The sequence below is a fragment of the Limanda limanda genome, chromosome 2 (genome assembly GCF_963576545.1).
Source record: "Limanda limanda chromosome 2, fLimLim1.1, whole genome shotgun sequence".
Classification (NCBI taxonomy): domain Eukaryota; kingdom Metazoa; phylum Chordata; class Actinopteri; order Pleuronectiformes; family Pleuronectidae; genus Limanda; species Limanda limanda.
The window spans coordinates 22,538,798-22,557,264 of NC_083637.1; the positions used below are offsets into that span (position 1 = coordinate 22,538,798).

The 18,467-nt window shown below is 41.4% G+C and overlaps 1 protein-coding gene across 1 annotated transcript in view; it reads right to left on the minus strand.

The window, feature by feature from the left end:
* The window catches only part of LOC133026401 (complement C3-like), a 29,627-nt gene extending 11,633 nt beyond the window's left edge, over positions 1-17,994 (minus strand). Inside the window, exons 1-28 of the mRNA XM_061093303.1 lie at positions 17,875-17,994; positions 15,928-16,123; positions 15,640-15,802; positions 15,435-15,514; positions 14,007-14,095; positions 13,684-13,766; positions 13,487-13,574; positions 12,752-12,854; positions 12,429-12,549; positions 12,092-12,207; positions 10,228-10,374; positions 9,568-9,667; positions 8,459-8,553; positions 8,177-8,368; positions 7,855-8,010; positions 6,726-6,855; positions 6,525-6,593; positions 6,112-6,309; positions 5,538-5,658; positions 5,347-5,435; positions 5,100-5,239; positions 4,148-4,360; positions 2,644-2,707; positions 2,462-2,551; positions 2,128-2,334; positions 1,076-1,151; positions 760-919; positions 548-643 (exon numbers count right to left, since the gene is read on the minus strand). Of these exons, the coding sequence (XP_060949286.1) occupies positions 548-643; positions 760-919; positions 1,076-1,151; positions 2,128-2,334; positions 2,462-2,551; positions 2,644-2,707; positions 4,148-4,360; positions 5,100-5,239; positions 5,347-5,435; positions 5,538-5,658; positions 6,112-6,309; positions 6,525-6,593; positions 6,726-6,855; positions 7,855-8,010; positions 8,177-8,368; positions 8,459-8,553; positions 9,568-9,667; positions 10,228-10,374; positions 12,092-12,207; positions 12,429-12,549; positions 12,752-12,854; positions 13,487-13,574; positions 13,684-13,766; positions 14,007-14,095; positions 15,435-15,514; positions 15,640-15,802; positions 15,928-16,123; positions 17,875-17,951 (3,459 nt within the window). The 5' untranslated portion in view covers positions 17,952-17,994. The remainder of the gene's footprint in view (positions 1-547; positions 644-759; positions 920-1,075; positions 1,152-2,127; positions 2,335-2,461; positions 2,552-2,643; positions 2,708-4,147; positions 4,361-5,099; positions 5,240-5,346; positions 5,436-5,537; positions 5,659-6,111; positions 6,310-6,524; positions 6,594-6,725; positions 6,856-7,854; positions 8,011-8,176; positions 8,369-8,458; positions 8,554-9,567; positions 9,668-10,227; positions 10,375-12,091; positions 12,208-12,428; positions 12,550-12,751; positions 12,855-13,486; positions 13,575-13,683; positions 13,767-14,006; positions 14,096-15,434; positions 15,515-15,639; positions 15,803-15,927; positions 16,124-17,874) is intronic.
* Positions 17,995-18,467: the final 473 nt, after the last annotated feature.

Sequence of the window (18,467 nt, forward strand, 5' to 3'; positions counted from 1 at the left end):
CACTTCAGGAAGTGTGGGGTGAAATTTCTACAGATTATCTCAACAAATTAACAGCTAGAATGCCAAAGGTCTGCAATGCTGCAATTGCTGAAAATGGAGCATTCTTGGACAAAAGCAAAGTTTGAAGAACAAAATTAATATTTCAAACAAACATCCTTATTTCTAACCTTGTCAATGACTTGACTATATTTTCAATTCTTTTTGCAACTTATTTGATAAATAAAAGTTCGAGTTTTCATGGAAAACACGACATTGTCAGGGTGACCTCAAACTTTTGAACGGTAGTGTATATTTTGTGGTAACCCTGGCCCTAAAAGTGAAAAGTACCTGAAAATTAATCTACTTAATAATAAACTTCAGTACATTATCAAAGTAAATGTACTTTTTGAGCAGCAAATCTCCCACAAGTATTATTGTAACTGGATGTGCCATGCAAGAACAGGAAGGTTGACAGGAGGGGCAGTAGTAAATAAGGGGGCAGGGCTCAGCCAATGGTTTCACAATGAGAAGTGAGTAAACTAAGAAATACAAGATAGCCAGTACTCACACTAACAGTGGCAGCACATATAGTCCGTGCCTCCTGCATGGCGATGAGGATGAAGGCCGTCATGGAGGCATCGGAATCGGAGCCACGCACATCACCCTACAACACGCATAAGCCCAAATTTAATTCTATTTGTATATGGTGATATAATTTGTAATGTTATTCTTCTTGTCCATTAAGTTGAAGACTGATGTTGATGAAATTAGTGTACGCACAATCATCTCTCCGTGGGACACCCTTCCGACTTCTCTGAACACGCCGTCAGGTTGCTGCGCGTTGAGAATCAGGAACTTCACAGCGTCACAGATCACTTTGCTCTCCACTACCACCAGACTGCTGGCCATGGCAAACACCTTGGTAACGTACGCTGTCAGCCTTAGGGAGGGGAGAGGGGATAATTGTTTCGTTCTATAAATTTGCTAATGAAATATACCCTTCCTCTCATAGTATAGTAGAATATACATTATGAGACATTACATTACATATTCGAGGATGTTTACATATGAGTTCATAGATGTTATGATGCCTCACCAGGAGCTACTTTTGTAGTTGACGTACACAGCAAAAGAGCCATCAGGTTTACGGAAGACAAGCTCATTGATGTAGCCTGGACACAAACAAAACACACAATGCTTTTACGGAATATAACTGATGGCAGTTTTGTTTGTAAAAACTGGGTGAAAACCTTAATTGTGTATGTGTAGGGGACAGGTGATAATACATAATTCACCAAAGACGATTTACACTAATGGGGTTTGCACACTTAAGGAGCTGTGGGGTTACCAAGGTAACGAGTGCACTGGGGGTGGTTAAAAGCGGATGTTTTGGTGGCACCCGGAAGTCTCTGTGTGGTCGATTTGTTTGTGAAAATAAACACACGCCGAGAGGCGCACAAAACTAGAAGATCTCTGGATTACATGATTCCCTCGACTCCTACATATGTGTCTATGTGTTGTATTTAGTTAAGCTGCTGTCAGGGGGGGGGGGGGGGGGGTTGTCAGAGGCTCCAGAATTGTGGAGAGAGTAAAAGAGTTAAAGAGTAAAAGCTCTGGATAAGGTTAAAATGAGCCGTTGTGAGCAAGAAATCCTCGGCAGGATTCACTGCAAGCGAGTGGGTGGGTTGATGACGTTTCTAACGTGAAAAATATACAAAAATGAGAAAAACAGTACAGATATTTCGGGATGAAAAGCTGTGCCATACATGTAGAAGAAACTGACAAAGATGTAAACAGAGATTTGAGTGATAAGAGACAATGCTGGTGTTGATATGCTGTAAACAACCCTTGATCTCTGCAGCAGAATTTTTATGTCACGTCTTGCCTCTGTCTGCTGAAGACAGAGGCAAGATGTGACATATAAATGGAGAATCTCCTGCTGTGTTGTTCATATTTGGAAGAAAAACTTTGGAGAAAGTACGGACCCAATTGTGTGATATTCTCCTGAGTTCAAGTCTGAAAACAGCTTGAGTGTTGTAGCTCGGATATGTGGAGCAGGGGTAGCATGTTGTGTCTCATTTGTTTTGATACCACTTCAGCCACAGTGAAATTAGGTATGTGCGAGTAAATACATATGAGTGATCTTACCGGTCTTGATATGCTGGAGGGCTGTGTTTCGTTTCTCTAAGCCCACAGCCTCCCACTGGTTGGTTTTGTCCAAATAAGTGGTTGCAATGAGTGGTAGGGTCATGTAGATCATGTTCTCCTCTCCGCAGCCTCCTGGCTGGCGGATAAGGCTACCCATCGACTGCCCACTGATTGCGTTCTCTACCATTGGAGCAATGTTTTCCATCCCTGCAAGCACACACACAAACAGAAAAACCAAAGCACTCTAAATCAACAGGAGGAAACGTGCAAATAAACATGAATTCATTTCACGGGCATGCGATACACGACATGTCCCAAAGTACCATAATCCCACCTGTCACAGAAATCTGTGTGCTAGTAGGTGTGTTCGGAACCAAAACGTTCCTTGGGATTCCACTGTTGATAGTTATCACTTGTTTACCTCCTGAGGAGAGAAACAGGATAAATTCAAGTAATAATAAAAACACAATATTACTACATTACTATCAAATGCAGCTGTTTATGTGGTAAACTCACCGACACCTTTTTTAGAGGGGTCTAGTGGTACAATCTGTGGCTTTTTAATCAGAACACCTTCTGGCTGGAAAAAAATTAGAAACAAACATCACAAATCACAACTACTTTTTAACTAATATATTATGCTGGTTAACAATAAAATACAGAGCGGTTTGTCTGTTAAAATATTCAATCCTTATTGGTCTGATTCTTTTTCTCAACTGATGTTGCATTTTGAAACGGTGATACAGTTTGCATTTGAAGTCAAAGTAAAGCCCTTAAAGATTTCTTCTTCGCCAAACTTACTTTACCACAGGAGATCGCTGTTTGTTGCCCATTCATGAAAACACAAGTCATCATCAGTATTTTGCCACTGACAGCTTTATATGTGAAAAGCAATAAGGAAATAGGAAAATGAGGACTGCATTTTAGAATTGTAGTTTCTAATGACACAAAAGCTGTGTCCCAATTAAGGGGCTGCATTTGGGATCCAATGGGTGAATCCTTCTCTGGCCAAACCTATCCCAGGATTCATTGTGTGCCAGAGGCAAAGCCAACGTGCTCGGTATACGAGTGGCTGGGCTGCAGTAAGCGCATTCATAGTAGCTAACGATGAGATGGTAAGAACGGGACAAGCTGGTGACACAAAAAGGAAATCCTCCCCAAACCATCTGCTTCATTCTGGGCCTTTACGAACTTCATGGCTCATAACCTTTAAATTTGATGGCAGGGGGTGAATGCCTTTATAGAGCCTGATGGAGTTATTGGGAATGATATTGACACACCTAATGAGAGCAGGATATGTTGCAAATTGAAATGGCTACATACAAAAACTCAGTTTACACTGGTTGCAAAGGGCTGAAAGCAGCCACACATACATCCACATCACACAGTAACAGGCCTCAGGTCGAGTACGTGTAGGCAACCGGCTGCATGGTGAGCGTTATACTTGCTAAGGTTCTGCCACTTCCGGTAAACATAAACAAAGATGGAGACCCTCAAGGAGATCAACATTTAGCAAATGTAAGATCAAGACAGAAAAATCAACGACACATCATACAAATAATTCCTTGGCTGGTAACACAGCTTGTCTACAGTACTCCTCGCCATTTCTGTCAATCATGACGTGGCCCGTATGACACGCCCCCGACCCCATTAAGGTTTCACTACTGCCCGACCTTATAATGCGATTATTGCATCTTGCTAACTAACATCTGGCTTTTTCCTGCAATGGGAATGGATACAATTGTTATTCACTCCAGAGTCAAATGGCTCTGCAGCAGACATGGGTTTGATCCAACTGGTAGTGATGGACAGGTGACACCCGATTGAACGTGACAATTTCGCAAGACAGTAGTTAGTGACGTAGAACATGATGCACCAGGGGGAAAAAAGGCAAACTCCTCTTCAGGCAATGGGAAAGGTGTCATTCACCTTTGTAACAGGTTTACCTGCCTTTAAATACCTGCTTACACCTGCTAAATGTGGTGCAAAAGAGGTATATTACAGAGTATGTTTCTCTTACCACCACCCACAGCATCTTCTTGACTCCATCATTGAGTGATGAGTCTTTAACAGCTGCTTTGACCTCAATGCTGAATTGTCCTTCCTTCATGGGAATGATGACAAAGGGGACAGATCGTGTGGTGTGTGGCCCGACTCTGACCTCCTGACGATACCTTGCGTGTTTAGAAGCCGAGCTGCACACATGCTCCTCCTCAAGCAGATCCACACGCACCTTGAGAAAGACACAGACATCAATGAGTGAGGTATATGTGATATGTCGGTCAAAGATCTGCCTCAAGAAGATGCGGATTCTTCTTCGATGATTCCTCTCGTTTTTGACAATTTCAGTTAAAAGAAATTAACACTAATTGAATGGTTCAGATTGTTGTCCAAAAGAACATTTTGACCTTGAGAATGCGAAGGAGACATGTCAGCCACTACTACACATATCCAGGGTTTCTTCAGGGTATCACAAGTAAGATTTCAGTCTTTTTTGACCATAATGAATGAAATGAAGTAGCAGAGTAGAGAATAACCCTGGTGTACTGTAACAAACTTGGATCAAGGTGTTGGTAGACTAATTTATCAGTCCCATGTTGGTCTTGTTTGTAGTTTTATTAGAGCGTGCTAATATCTACATCACAGATAAAGAACTACACATGTAGAGATATAAGAAGCTATGCATGAAGCCAAAAAAATTCTCTTAAAAATGAAAAATGGTAATGATTTAGAATTAAATGACCTACCTAAACATATTCAAAACGTAGTATGTTGCATTTTGCCACATTAAAGTCTAAAATTCAACCAATTTAAGACTTTGTTAGACTTGTTTTCCCACAAAAAAACATATGAAAGCCAGGAGAAACAACCACTGAAATATCTACTTTTGCTTTCTTTGACATCAGTGATAAAAATGATCATCCTCTCATTGACTCCATCGTGAAACAACAAAGCATCGTGCTCAGACTTACTGTGATAACATCAGGGGTGTAGTTGTGGAGGATCGCCTTTACTTCCAGCTGCTCGCCACGGACAGCAGAGTAGGGCAGTCTGAGATCGATGAAGAAGTCCTTCCGGACAATCACTTCCAATGGTTCGCCAATGCAGATTCCTTAACGATGAGAAGGATAAGAAGTGGTGAAACAGAGAAGAAAGAAAATGGGGGATGAGAGATGCTTAAGATGATCGTGGTACGACTGAAATTCACAGAGTCCTCACCGCGGGTATTTGACAGACTGATGCCAGTGAACTGCCAGGTTGTGATTGAGTCTTGCAAAGGAACGCTCTTCACAATGGATGTGGAGACACTGAATCAAACAAAAAAGTGCACGGACTCAGAGAGGTTTTCAACATCGGTGGTGTCATGAACGAAGTATAGTATTTTTGAATGTCTATTTTAGTTGCCTCACCAGTTCGGTGTTTGTTGCGGGCAAGAAGGCAGTTCGATGTCTGACCACAGCCAACTCTCAGGGAACTTGGTGCGAGAAACAATTTCATTGCTGTCCATGTAACTGTTGTCGTCCTCCTCACCTGGAGAGTCATTAACAAAAAAGGTTACCACTTTCATTGTCTCAAAACCACCATTCTGACCGATAGACCTTAAATAGATTTGGACACAAAAGTGAAGCCTGTCTTGGCTGCCACCTGGTGGCAGGCTGCAGTATACAGGATACATCTGGCCTCCTCTAGAGCTGCTTTTTATGTTGATGACATTAATTCAACATTCAACTAAACTCAACATTTACTCGACTCGACAGATGCAAAATTGAAGAAAACTTAAAAAAGATACAAATATCTCTAGATCAAAAATCTGTGTCACACAAGTAGAAGACACCGACGAAGATGTGGACATTTTGGATTTGAATTTCTAAATAGTGGGAGTAAGCGGAGACATGTCGTCCATCTTTATGTACAATCTATTGTCTGGCCCTGGATGACCCACCCAGCCCTCTTCCCCCCCCTCCCTCATCATCCATCTCTTACTGCGGGCCAAGTTGAGCTGATCCTGCTTCAATTCGTCTCGCAGGTTCTCCACCTCTGTGCAGCAGTGCAGGAAAGCCTCAGCACAGGATGCACCGTCCGAGATGTACTCACTGCGCATCTGACAAGTGTAAGACAGGGGGGTCTCCCTCATGCCATCCAAGCAACACTCACGCTGCAGTTCATTGGTATAATGACTCACTGGAAAGAGGGTCGAGGAGAAACAGAGATGAGAATGGATGAAGTACAAAATGAAAGGGGGGCTGTTTGGAATGAGGCATTTTAAATTAAGGCAAATTAGAAACAGATATGCATGAAATAGTCAAGTCAGTCTTATCCACCTTACGGCCGTTCATTTTTATTCAAAATTGAAATAGTCATGTGTGGACTAGATAAATTAGAGTTGTGGTTCTTACCTAAGCTGGTCGTGACGTGCATTATAGTGGGAGATCGTTTCCTCCTGGTGAGGACCGGACATTTCCTCTCTGGAAATGCAACACAGACTAAGTGTTAAACAGAGCCACTGACGGAGGATATAGTTTGACTTTGATCTTGACGGTTGGATGAAATCAGTTTAATGTGAGAAAGGAAAACAAATTAGAGAAAATCTGTGTCACCTTGTCTGTAGGGAGTCCCCGAGGCAGTGCTGGACTCGAACAACAGGCCGGCATCGTAGAACACACTCATACTGTCCTTCCCTCCGCCGGGTGTGCAGCCTGTGTCGTATTTCTCTACAATGTCCCACACCTGAACAGTGTGGAAGTCATTTACACACAGGGATACAAAGTTGCGAAATTAAGGAAATAAATCAAGTTCTGAATCACCATAAGAAAGACGTATTTCTAAAGTGCATCAGCAGCATGACAGATAACAACAGTACACTGGATATTCATCACTATATATGTTCATTGTTACCTCCACTAAGGAGGTTATGTTTTCACTTGTGTCTACTGGTTTGTTTGTTGGTGGATATTTTTGTCAGCAGGATTACAGAAAACCGCTGAACCAGTTTCTCACAAACTTGGTGGAGGAACCGTCCTGATTATTATTCTTTGGTCCAAATATGGATTAAGGCACATCCGGTAATTTTTTTGCTATTCTTTGAATGACAAATAAACAAGCACTATCTTTTCTCATTTGTATTTGTACTATAATTTCTAGACTATCATATACTGGTCCTTGGCGGAGGAATTGTGACCCTCCAAAATAAGGTGCTTTCACACCTGACCACGAGATAATCTGACCTTCTCCAGCGCGGCTGTATGTGAGAACGCAAATGTCTAAGTAAGAGACTCAGAGCTGGAGATCCTCTGAAGGTTCACCGGCAAACGAATGGGCGTTTTCATTACCCTTCTAACATGTGACGGATGCAAAAGGCAAAAAAACAAATATCCCAAGATAAAAAATCTGTGCAACACACATAGAAGACCCCGATGAAAATGTGAAGAGAGCTTTTGGTGATATGGGCCGACGCCACTGTCAATGTGCTGTAAACAGAAAACACGAGATCTCTGCAGCCGGATGAATACGTTTCATCCTGTCTGCTGCGCCTCCCCTCACATGAACGCTTCAGAGATTTCTGTGCTGTTGTGAACACGTCTAAGCGGAGAATCTCCTCCTGCGTCATTCATTCAGTATGAAAGGAAAACTTCAGAGTTCATGTCTGAAACGACCTATATTGAATGTTTTTTTAATTAACCTCTTTTGGAAATATTTCAATTGATGATGATAAAATAAAGAAATTGCCTTTTTCTGGGTGAGGCGATGCTTGTTATTGAGAACGTAGACACCTTTGTCCACTGCTACCAGTCCCACCAAGGCCTCTGGATCTCCGGTGACCTTCAGATCAAACATCCTGCGAGGCTCGTAGGACGGAGCAAGTATCGAAGGTTCCAGCTTCAGCTAAACATGAAGGGAAGGGCGATGAAATGAGACGAGCAGTTTTGTGCTTGATGAAAAACACATAAACATGTATTCCAAAAATACAGAATCAACTTCTTCACACTCTGCTTGTCTTGTTTCTTCTCGTAATTAATTTAACTCTGTAAAAACAGTGATGTGAGTTTACCGAGCCCATGCAGGTGTCCTTGACATCCACCCACACGGAGTCTGACTCCACCTCATTGTCAGTTAGATGATAATAGGCTATGATGCGGAATGATGGCAGCATGTCTTTGGTGATGCGAACTCTCAGGGCAATCAACATTTCGCCTCTTGTCTTGTAACGGCCATGTTGGATCAACTGACCCCTGCTCAGGATCTATGGGGACAGATTCACCCATAAGTACATAAAACCGGAGTTTATACTTTATATAGGTCGAGCCACGTGCCAGAGAAAAACATCTCTCACCAGGTATGTGATGTCACTGTCTTGATTTGACTGCTTTTTTAGATTGAGGTTGACTTTCAGATTGTTTCCTAATTCCAGCTCTGCTGTATCCACACCTACAAAAATTATATTTTGCAATGAGTGCGAGACACTGAACAGTTCATGGCGCATACAGTAATTTATAATCACAGCCTTGTCCTACCAACTGAAGTTATTAAAGGCCGATATATGCTCCTCCGTTTTGACTGACACGGACTGAAACGGACAAAGGAACGCCCTCTCCGCGCCTCGGAGAGCTTTTCGTGCACCTGATTTTTCTAACTATCCGTGGGCATCGCGGAGAGCCTCGGGACAGCCCTTGGCTGTGATTGGTCCGCTAACGACAGCATTTCGGAACGACATCATTTCCGGACCTCAAAGTTCCTGTTTCATTGCTTATTTAAGAATAAACCCAAACACAACTACGATTCTACAATTAATGTGACAAGTGTGTTAAGCCAGCGGAGTTGTCCGGCTGACGGTGGCTGGTTAGAGCACTGACCGTGTGTACGGTCACATACGGTTATAACGAACTTTCATAACGGCGGTGGTAACAGCGCAAATTCCCGCTGTCACGACTTTAATTCCACAACTATCATGACACTGTTTCTCAAATACCGACAGGTTAGAAGCAAACACTGGGCAGTAGTTAGTATCAGGAGTCGCTGCTGACTGTGTATTGAAGCTGGGGGGGAAGCTACCTGCCTCTGTGTAGCTTCAAGCTGTGGGATTAGCAACGAAGTTCGGAAACAAGACTGGGGAACCGCTGCGCTAAGAAAACATAACATCAGCATTTTGACCCGCTGGGTGTCACTTTATTTTATTTAGTTGCCATCGTTCACTGTATGTGAGGAAAGCCAGGAGGAGGTAAATCATATATATATCTATGAGGTAAATAAACAAACGTGGACTTCTTCTACGCACAAATGAGGTAGGCTTCTCTGAGCTCGTCTTCTGTGGCCACCTACTGTTTGGCGGTGAATTGTTTTCTCGACGTACAGTTGTCAGAGAAGCATAAATCAAAAAGAGTCCGTGGGATCCGTGCGTCCCTCCGCGGAGCCAGACAAGCATACTGGAGCCTTTAGACTTACCTATGTGGATGTAGTTTTGGCTTTTAGTGTTGTACTTCGCACTCGTCATGGTGGCTTTTGCTTGCCTCTCAGGTGTGATACGATCATCTTTGGTCTTGGCCTTCAATTAAAGACACACATGGTTAAGATCTCAGCTCTGCACTGTCCCGTCCAATCTCATCCTATCGTTGAATGTGACTGACGAGAATTGATGAGGGTTTTCCAGAAGTTTATTAGATCTTTAAAACTCTTTGTTGAAAAAAAATTCTTGTATCACCTTAAGATGGCTTAAATGTAACATTTCCTCTTCCTTCCTACTACTATGTTATACTAAAATGATCTCTGTCAATGTGAGTGCTTTGGCTCGTTTCAGGAGAAAATCCCATCTATAATAACACACAAATTACATGACCACATACACTTGGCATGCACATGCCGGTGTACACAGGAATTGCTCTAGGAATCGATGGTTTCCTTCACATGTTACCGGTTGGATCATTGTACAATGCAGAATTTAACAACACTTGTAATTGATTATCCAATTTTGTTCTACACTGGAGGCCAAGTCTGATGCCGTCTGTTTTTTCTTCTGGAATCGGGTCATGGGATAGGCGCCTGTTTCCAAACTAACTGTGTCATATAAAGAGCAAAAATTAAAATCAAGAAACTTCAGACACTTACATTGATCTCTAGTCTTTGATCTCCGGCCACTGTGTTGACTGTAAGCTTTGCATAGCCATTTGCTGCGGTTATACCCTGCACCTGACCTGGATCCACCACCACTTCAACACCTTGTGCTGGGGTTCCATCTGGATTTGTGACTTCAATCTGTCATCAAGGAAACAAACAGCCAAACAATGAGAAATATTCACCTGTATTATCAAAGCATACAGTTAATTACAGCTTATTAAGGGCAAACAATCTCTATTACATCATTGTGCATGCAGTGTATGTACTGTGCAATAATAGACAGTAGAGATGAGCCGGATACTCGGCTGAAACGAGTATCCGGTACGGATAAAGCACTTTTGCCGAGTACGATTATTATACGAGTAATCTGAGTCATTATCTGTGCTCGGACTGAATGAAAATCCTCACACAGCGTCACAGCACTCCTCCCGTCACACACGGCTCTGCTCACTCACTCACAGAACAGCTCTCTGTCTCTCAGTCACTCAGGTTCACTGCGCATCGGGACTGTTCCATAGGCTCAGTCAAGGAAGCAGAAATGATTCGTTCATTTCCCGACTGGGTCTTCGGGTACGAGTCTTTGGAAAAATTTTCACGAGACCTGCATTGGCTCAGTAGAGGAGCGCTGCAGATGCGAGGGACGTTCACTGTCTCCCGGAGAAGTGAACGCTCTGTGTTTTTAGTATGGAAGGACGTGAATTGTATTTGTTCACGGGTCATGGTGACTGGTTTTGTTGTTTTCACTTTACATTTACACTTACTTTACATTAAAGTAAACCTCTATTAAATACAGTACAACATGACAGTTTGTATGGTTTGAAATTGTCATTTATTATCACACTGGCATTTAATTATCACGGCAAACAATTACACTGCACTAAACTTTAAGTGTTAATGTAAGGTGAAAATAGCAAGGCCAGTCTGTGTGACTTGTGAACGAATGTGGATAGCGTCTTTCTGTGCTGGGGACACAGAGTGTTCGTTTCTCCGGGAGACAGTGAACGTCCCTCGCATCTCACTCACACACACACACACACACACGCACACACACACACACACCTGGTGTGGAAATAAATTTAAAAAAAATAAAAAAATCATAAAAAAATTTCAAAGTTAAAAAAGAAAGTTATGTTGAACCAGCCCACTCCCGGGTTAAATCACACCCACTTCCGGGTTAGGCCCCGCCCACTCCGAGTACGGATACGGATAATTCATATGGTTAACAGATACAGATACAGATAATGCTGTACTCGCTCATCCCTACTAGGCAGAACAGAACAAGGGTGAATGTTAGCGCAAAACTAATTAGGGCCACTCAGATCTGGCGAACAGGAGCGACTGCCCGAGTGCCATCATTCCACGCAGTATGTGGGCTGGATGACAGTGGGACAGTGTACGCCAAAACCATTTTGCTATGTGGGATTCGAATAGTTAACCTGTTGATTTGAGTAGTAATTATCTAACCTTTAAAATACAAAATCAAGACAACAACAGCAGAAATAATAATAATAATACAATGTATAGTTATTAATATTGTATGAAAGACACATTGTGATTTATTAGCAATAAACATATGAATAATTTAAGCAAAACCAAACATCGAAATTGGATTAGGGTTTTGTTCATTTTTTTTGGTACAGTCAGTTTAGACAATATTTGTAATTGCATATATATTATCCAAAGATATTTTTAATTATATTACATGGGTAATTTTATTTTATTTCAGGTTGCCTTGTAAAAACTGGTACGAAACAACGTACAAATACAGCTAACTTTTTTACAGTATTTTGTCTGTGGAGTAAGGAGCACTGTCACTGTCATTTTATATAATTGTAAAAATCTGTCAGGTCTTTACCGCAACATCGAAGGTCATTCCCGGTTTGAAAAATTTGGGAGTTTTCTTGAAGTGGATGGTGTAGGGTGATGTGACAATCTGGATACCTCTCAACTCTGCCTGCACCATCTCACCACCTGTGCAGAAACACAAACGCACACCCACCCACAGCCTCATTACATTTGTTCACATTCTAAACTGATATATGAAAATGGTCATTTCTTATGCACATATCCTAAATGAAGTTTATATTTTTGCTCATAGCGTGGATATTTCTCAATGACATTGAATAAGTCCTTGGAGCTGCTGAATCAGATATGCTGAAATGGCAAAAAACCTCACAGTTTGTCTTTCTTACCGCTCTCTGTCAGCACACTGACGGCTACAAATATCGGACTCCCCACCAGTTTATTAATATCCTGGAAAGTCTGTGTGATGTGTTGTCTCTTCAGTTGGACCATCCCATTACCATTCTCGAGCTAATGTGACATAACACATAAGAAACAATTAAACACAGTATAGTGGCACAGTAGAACAGTAAGCCAACAGTTGGAGGTACTGGTCAGCCTGGCTTCATTCTGAACATCATGAATATTTAATATCTGCAGATAGGAATGTGACAATGCAATGAAATCCATTGCAACTGGCAAATTGGCAGACAGAATTATAGTATGTGCTCACCAATATTCTCTGAAGAGAGCTGGGGAAGCTTATCTTCTGACGATCATACTGAACCCCAAATACCACGAATGCTGTGCCACTCACCTCTTCACCAAACAGATAGCTAAAAGCCAGAAGCAAAGGTTTAAACCCACAAAGAAGAAAAACTGGACAGTTAAAATTGGGATCATCGAAATGTGACTAATAATAATAATACATCGGATTTATAAAGCGCTTTTCAATGATCTCAATGCACTTTACAAAAATAAGGAGACAATCGATAAACTCTTTAATACAAATAAAACAAAAATGATAATAACAAGTACAATAAGAAAATAAAAAACTAAATCAAAGCAATGGCGGATCCAGGGGTAGGACCAGCGGGCACCACTGGCCCCAGTTGAATTATTTTTATTTTTTAAGCTTTTTTGAAGAACACAATGCGGTTGAACAAGAAACACTTTTCAAAATATATTCAATGATAAGTGGCTTTGCTTAAAACTATCGAGCCAAACAAGGAATGCTTAAATGTGCACCTTACTGGATCAAGAGTTATGCATTGATGTTGGATCTTTAATTGGTCCCTCATGTAAATTGTGGGCCCTTTATGGCCCCTGATTTAGAAAAATCCTAGATCCACCACTGAGCAATGACAACAGACTAAATCAGCAAAAGCTCCAACACATCCTCTAATTCAATCAATCCACTAATGACAACTCTTCTCTGTAGAGCCACAAAACAAAAACCTTCACATACGTAGCTTTGATGTTGATGGTGAGATCCGGACTGTCGACATAGAAGAAGGAGCTCGAAGGCGTCAGTTTCACCTCAAAACTGGGCAGCACTAAAAAATGTAAAATGTATTATATCAAGTAAGATTATTGTGGAAGTAAAAATGAATGAATGCTTTTTAGGTTTTACAGTAAATAATGCTTGAGGTAAAAGGGACTCACCATATTCTTTGACCTCGAACTCTGCAGAAAAGCTCTCCTGTGGGTTGCTTTGGAACTTAGCCACAACTTTCCAAAGTCCAGGGCTGCATGCATGCACACACACACACACACACACACACACAAGCAAAAATTAGAATTAAAATGTCTGAAGATGAGAAAAACTGCATTTAAATTACTCAGGTTGACTCTCTAATAAATCATGAAGTCTGTCACTGTTCTGTTATTTCTTACAGTCCAATAGACTTAAACTGTCAGGTTGTAAAAAAGATTAATAAGCAGACGGCCGCCCAAAATAGTTTAATTTAATTTAATCAAATACTAACCTGACAATTTCAGCGAGTTCAAAAACTCCAGAGTGGATCCCTGATTTCAGAGAGACTGGATCCAGAGGTAAAACGATGCCTTCAGGAGTCTTAAAATAAAAATCATTGGACAACCATTAACACTGAACCCTGCCACTTATAGTGAAGTCTAACAATAAAAACAACTAGAGATGAGCCGGATACTCGGCTGAAACGAGTATCCGGTACAGATAATGCACTTTTTCATCGCCGATCACGAGTATAATACGAGTAATCTGAGTCATTATCTGTGCTCGGACTGAATGAAAATCCTCACACAGCGTCAGAGCACTCCTCCCGTCACACACGGCTCTGCTCACTCACTCACAGAACAGCTCTCTGTCTCTCAGTCACTCAGGTTCACTGCGCATCGGGACTGTTCCATAGGCTCAGTCAAGGAAGCAGAAATGATTCGTTCATTTCCCGACTGGGTCTTCGGGTACGAGTCTTTGGAAAATTTTTCACGAGACCTGCATTGGCTCAGTAGAGGAGCGCTGGAGATGCGAGGGACGTTCACTGTCTCCCGGAGAAATGAACACTCTGTGTTTTTAGTATAGAAAGATGTGAATTATATTTGTTCACAAGTCATAATGACTGTTTTTTTTATTTTCAATTTTCATTTACACTTACTTTACAGTAAAGTAAACCTCTATTAAATACAGTACAACACGACAGTTTGTATGGTTTGAAATGGTCATTTATTATCACACTGGCATTTAATTATCACGGCAAACAATTACACTGCACTAAACTTTAAGTGTTAATGTAAAGTGAAAATAACAAAACCAGTCTGTATGAGTATGAACGAATATAATTCACGTCTTTCTATACTAAAAACACAGAGTGTTCATTTCTCTGGGAGACAGTGAACGTTCCTCGCATCTCACTCACACACACAAACACACACACACACACACACACCTGGTGTGGAAATAAATTTAAAAAAAATAAAAATAAAAAAATCATAAAAAAATTTCAAAGTTAAAAAAGAAAGTTATGTTGAACCAGCCCACTTCCGGGTTAAATCACACCCACTTCTGGGTTAGGCCCCGCCCACTCCGAGTACGGATACGGAGAATTCATATGGTTAACAGATACAGATACAGATAATGCTGTACTCGCTCATCCCTAGAAACAACCAAGACTTTTCAACGACAGCTCAATGACAGACACTTGGCTATTTCAACAATGCTTCTTTACTTGTACAAGGGGTGATGGGACGGCTGTTACAACAGATCCCTTGAAACGTGACATTTTTACTCTGAGGAACAAGGTCCACTGAAGGTATTTTTTAAAGAATTTTAATTCTAAGAATTCGTTGGAGATGATGGTGAAAGCTAGTAAATTATGTGCCATTGAGCTGATTATAATTCAATTTTTTTTGTAAAATGCAAAGTTAAAATGCAATACCACAAACTCAATGGCAATGGAAGTTTTGTCCCTCTCCACCGGCTCCATGCCGGGCGTCACTCCAAACATCCTGAAATGAACTGACAGGGAGAGAGACAGAGGTTTATCTTACAGTGAGTGCAGTCATTCATAAAAAAGAAAAAATGATGGCCTACTTGCAGAGATATGGGTGAGTTCGTCAGTGCTGAAGTCGTATTGAACTGACCTTTACTGTTTGGGATGTAGAGGGTCTTGTCAGTCTGGATGAAGATGTAGCCAGACTGGAAGGACACCAAGACGACTTTCTCCAGCAGGCGGTCGGGGAACTGAGCCTGTAGGTAGACGTACTGCTTCACATTGGGGTCCTTGCTAAAGTCTCCAGCAGGGATCTGATGGCAGCATGTAGAGAAATGAGTGTGTGAACGAGGGGCAGGACGAACATGTGTGAGGAGCATTTTTCTCGGAGTTCATGTTAGAAAATGACGCCAGGTCACAGCAACAGTGGTTCACATACCCTTATTTGTCCCAGTGCCTGGAAGTCTCCTGCACTGGTAAGCGTCACAGACGTGGTTGCCAGCCTGTTTTTCTTGGTTGGATGGTTCATCACGTTGATATCGACACTGATGTTTCCTCCTGTGCAGTCTTGACACTCCACAAAGACATTTTCTGCCGTTCCTACACGCAGCAAGTTGGGGGACGACATCACCTTCCTACAGACCAGGTGGAAAAGACAAAAAAAAAAAAAAACCACTGTCATCTCTTTGCTCCATCTGCTCATACAGGGCAGAATTTGTATCAGACACCGCCTTGTTTAATCTAGCCCACCAACAGCATGGAATCATGGCAATTGAGCAATCTACTCCTGTTTGCCACAATTTAACAATAGCAATACCGCAAACCAAACCAAATGTGACCTGAACTTGTTTTGTGGTGTTTGGGCCATAGTTAACATTTACCATATGGGCCATATGGGTCTACATCCAGATTATATTTTACCTAGAGCACGGCATGTTTCCAAAAAGGAACCTATTTGTTTTGGTCTATTTGGGCCACTTTTGCTAAGTGGGCTATTTGAGGCTCATAACCATTTGTCCAGGCCACACGAAGGCCAGATGTGCAGCAGGGGAATCGGGCCCAGTCTACATCCTGGACATAGTTAAACCTTACACCCCGGCTCGTCCACTCCACTCTGCATCTGCCAATCAGCTTGTTGCTCCCACACTGCGAGCTAGACACCCAACAAAATCACGACTGTTTGCTGTCCTGGCTCCTAAATGGTGGAACGAGCTCATCATTGACATCAGGACAAAGGCAGGCTAAAGACACACCTCTTCCGACTACACCTTGGTTAAGAAGATAATGTCTAATAATAATCCTCAACTCTGGTGTGTACATATATATATATATATATATATATATATATATATATATATATATATATATATATATATATAAATATATATAATATTAAAAAGTAAGTTTAGTTGCACTTATATGTAGGACTTTGTAGTTTGTTTGTTTTTGAAGCTAATTGTACGGTACGGTTCTTGCTGCTTGTTCCTTATGGTTGAATGCACTTATTGTAAATTGCTTTGGATAAAAGCCGTTTACTGAATTTGTCAAAGAGTCGAGGCCCCATCACGTGTGTTTTACCTTAACATTGAAATGCTACGTGATGAAATGTAATGTAATGTTGTTAATGAACTTTTGGACCTTGGCAGCAGTGTGCGCGCTACTGAGTGCTGTTCTAGTTTTGTTGTTTGCTTTTCAGGCACCAACCTACTGGCTCAGAGTCTGTGCTAAAGCTTTCATTTATCTAAATTACAAGTTAAACATTTCATCATGTCTCTGGACTTTATTTACTTTGTCTTTTCCAACACATCACGGTGCAAACTGAGGACAAAATCCAGCCTTACTTACATGATTTTAAGAACAACATAACCTTGAGTTATGAAACTCTAAACTGGACAGGGTAAGAACTGAATTCGTTCACATCTGAAACCCTCTCCATACCACAGAGGACCAAGCATTAGGCTTGGGGGGGCAGAACCTCCTTAATAGCTCTGGATTTCCCCTAATTTATCAGGCTGCACCGGCCTGTCCACTTTCAGACCGCTATTCAAAACTCACCTCTTCAGAACTGTCTTCAATGTATAATGATGTTATGTATTGATCCAAGTTCCTTCAAAAGCGCTATACAAATAAGATTCATTATTATTATTATTATTATTATTACTATAAGTAAAAAATGTCATATCTCTCTATGTAATAAAACATAGGGGGGGGGGGGGTTCTGGATTTGCCTGTGTCTGCATGGAACCCCTCTTAAAGTAAATGGGTTCTTTCGTTGCCCATGTAAAATTGGAAATCCACTCAGTATGCATTTGCGTTATCCTGCTGAAAAACAAATGGACAGGGATGAAAACTCCCCGGCAGACATAACAAAGACAGATCTACTCACAGTGGAGCTGCATCAACCAGTGAGGTGACAGAGGCAAAGGCCAGCGAGGCCAGCAGCCACAGTGGAGTCCTACTCATCCTCCTCGCTGATTCTGTTCTGCTGACAATGTCGACTGTTGCACTGCCACTCCCTCCTTTTTATATTCTCGCCTCCCTCCTCTACTTAGTTCACCTCCACACCGACTCAGCAGCGCCTTCCCAGAGTTCTCTGAACACATGTCATCACCTTTGTGAAGATAAAGATAAACATAAGAGAATCAATACTGGTCAACAGAACCGACTGATGCAAAACATACTCACAAATAAACACTGCTTTAGCCATGGACAGTTTTTTAAATGAGACATAAAAAAATGCTTTTTTTTGTTTTTATTATAAACTTCCAGTTATTTATAGTTCTTCTGAGATTGCTGATTCAGAACACACACACATAGTCACAAATCACACACAAGCAAACACACACTCAAAAACCTCCAGTGGGAGGGACACAGTGTTGTGTAATTGCTGGTTAAAGTTAAAGGCTTTTTTGGAATGTTGTTATCTGAGAATTCAGGTTCCAATTATGTGGACACTGAAATATTATCTTTTGAATGGTT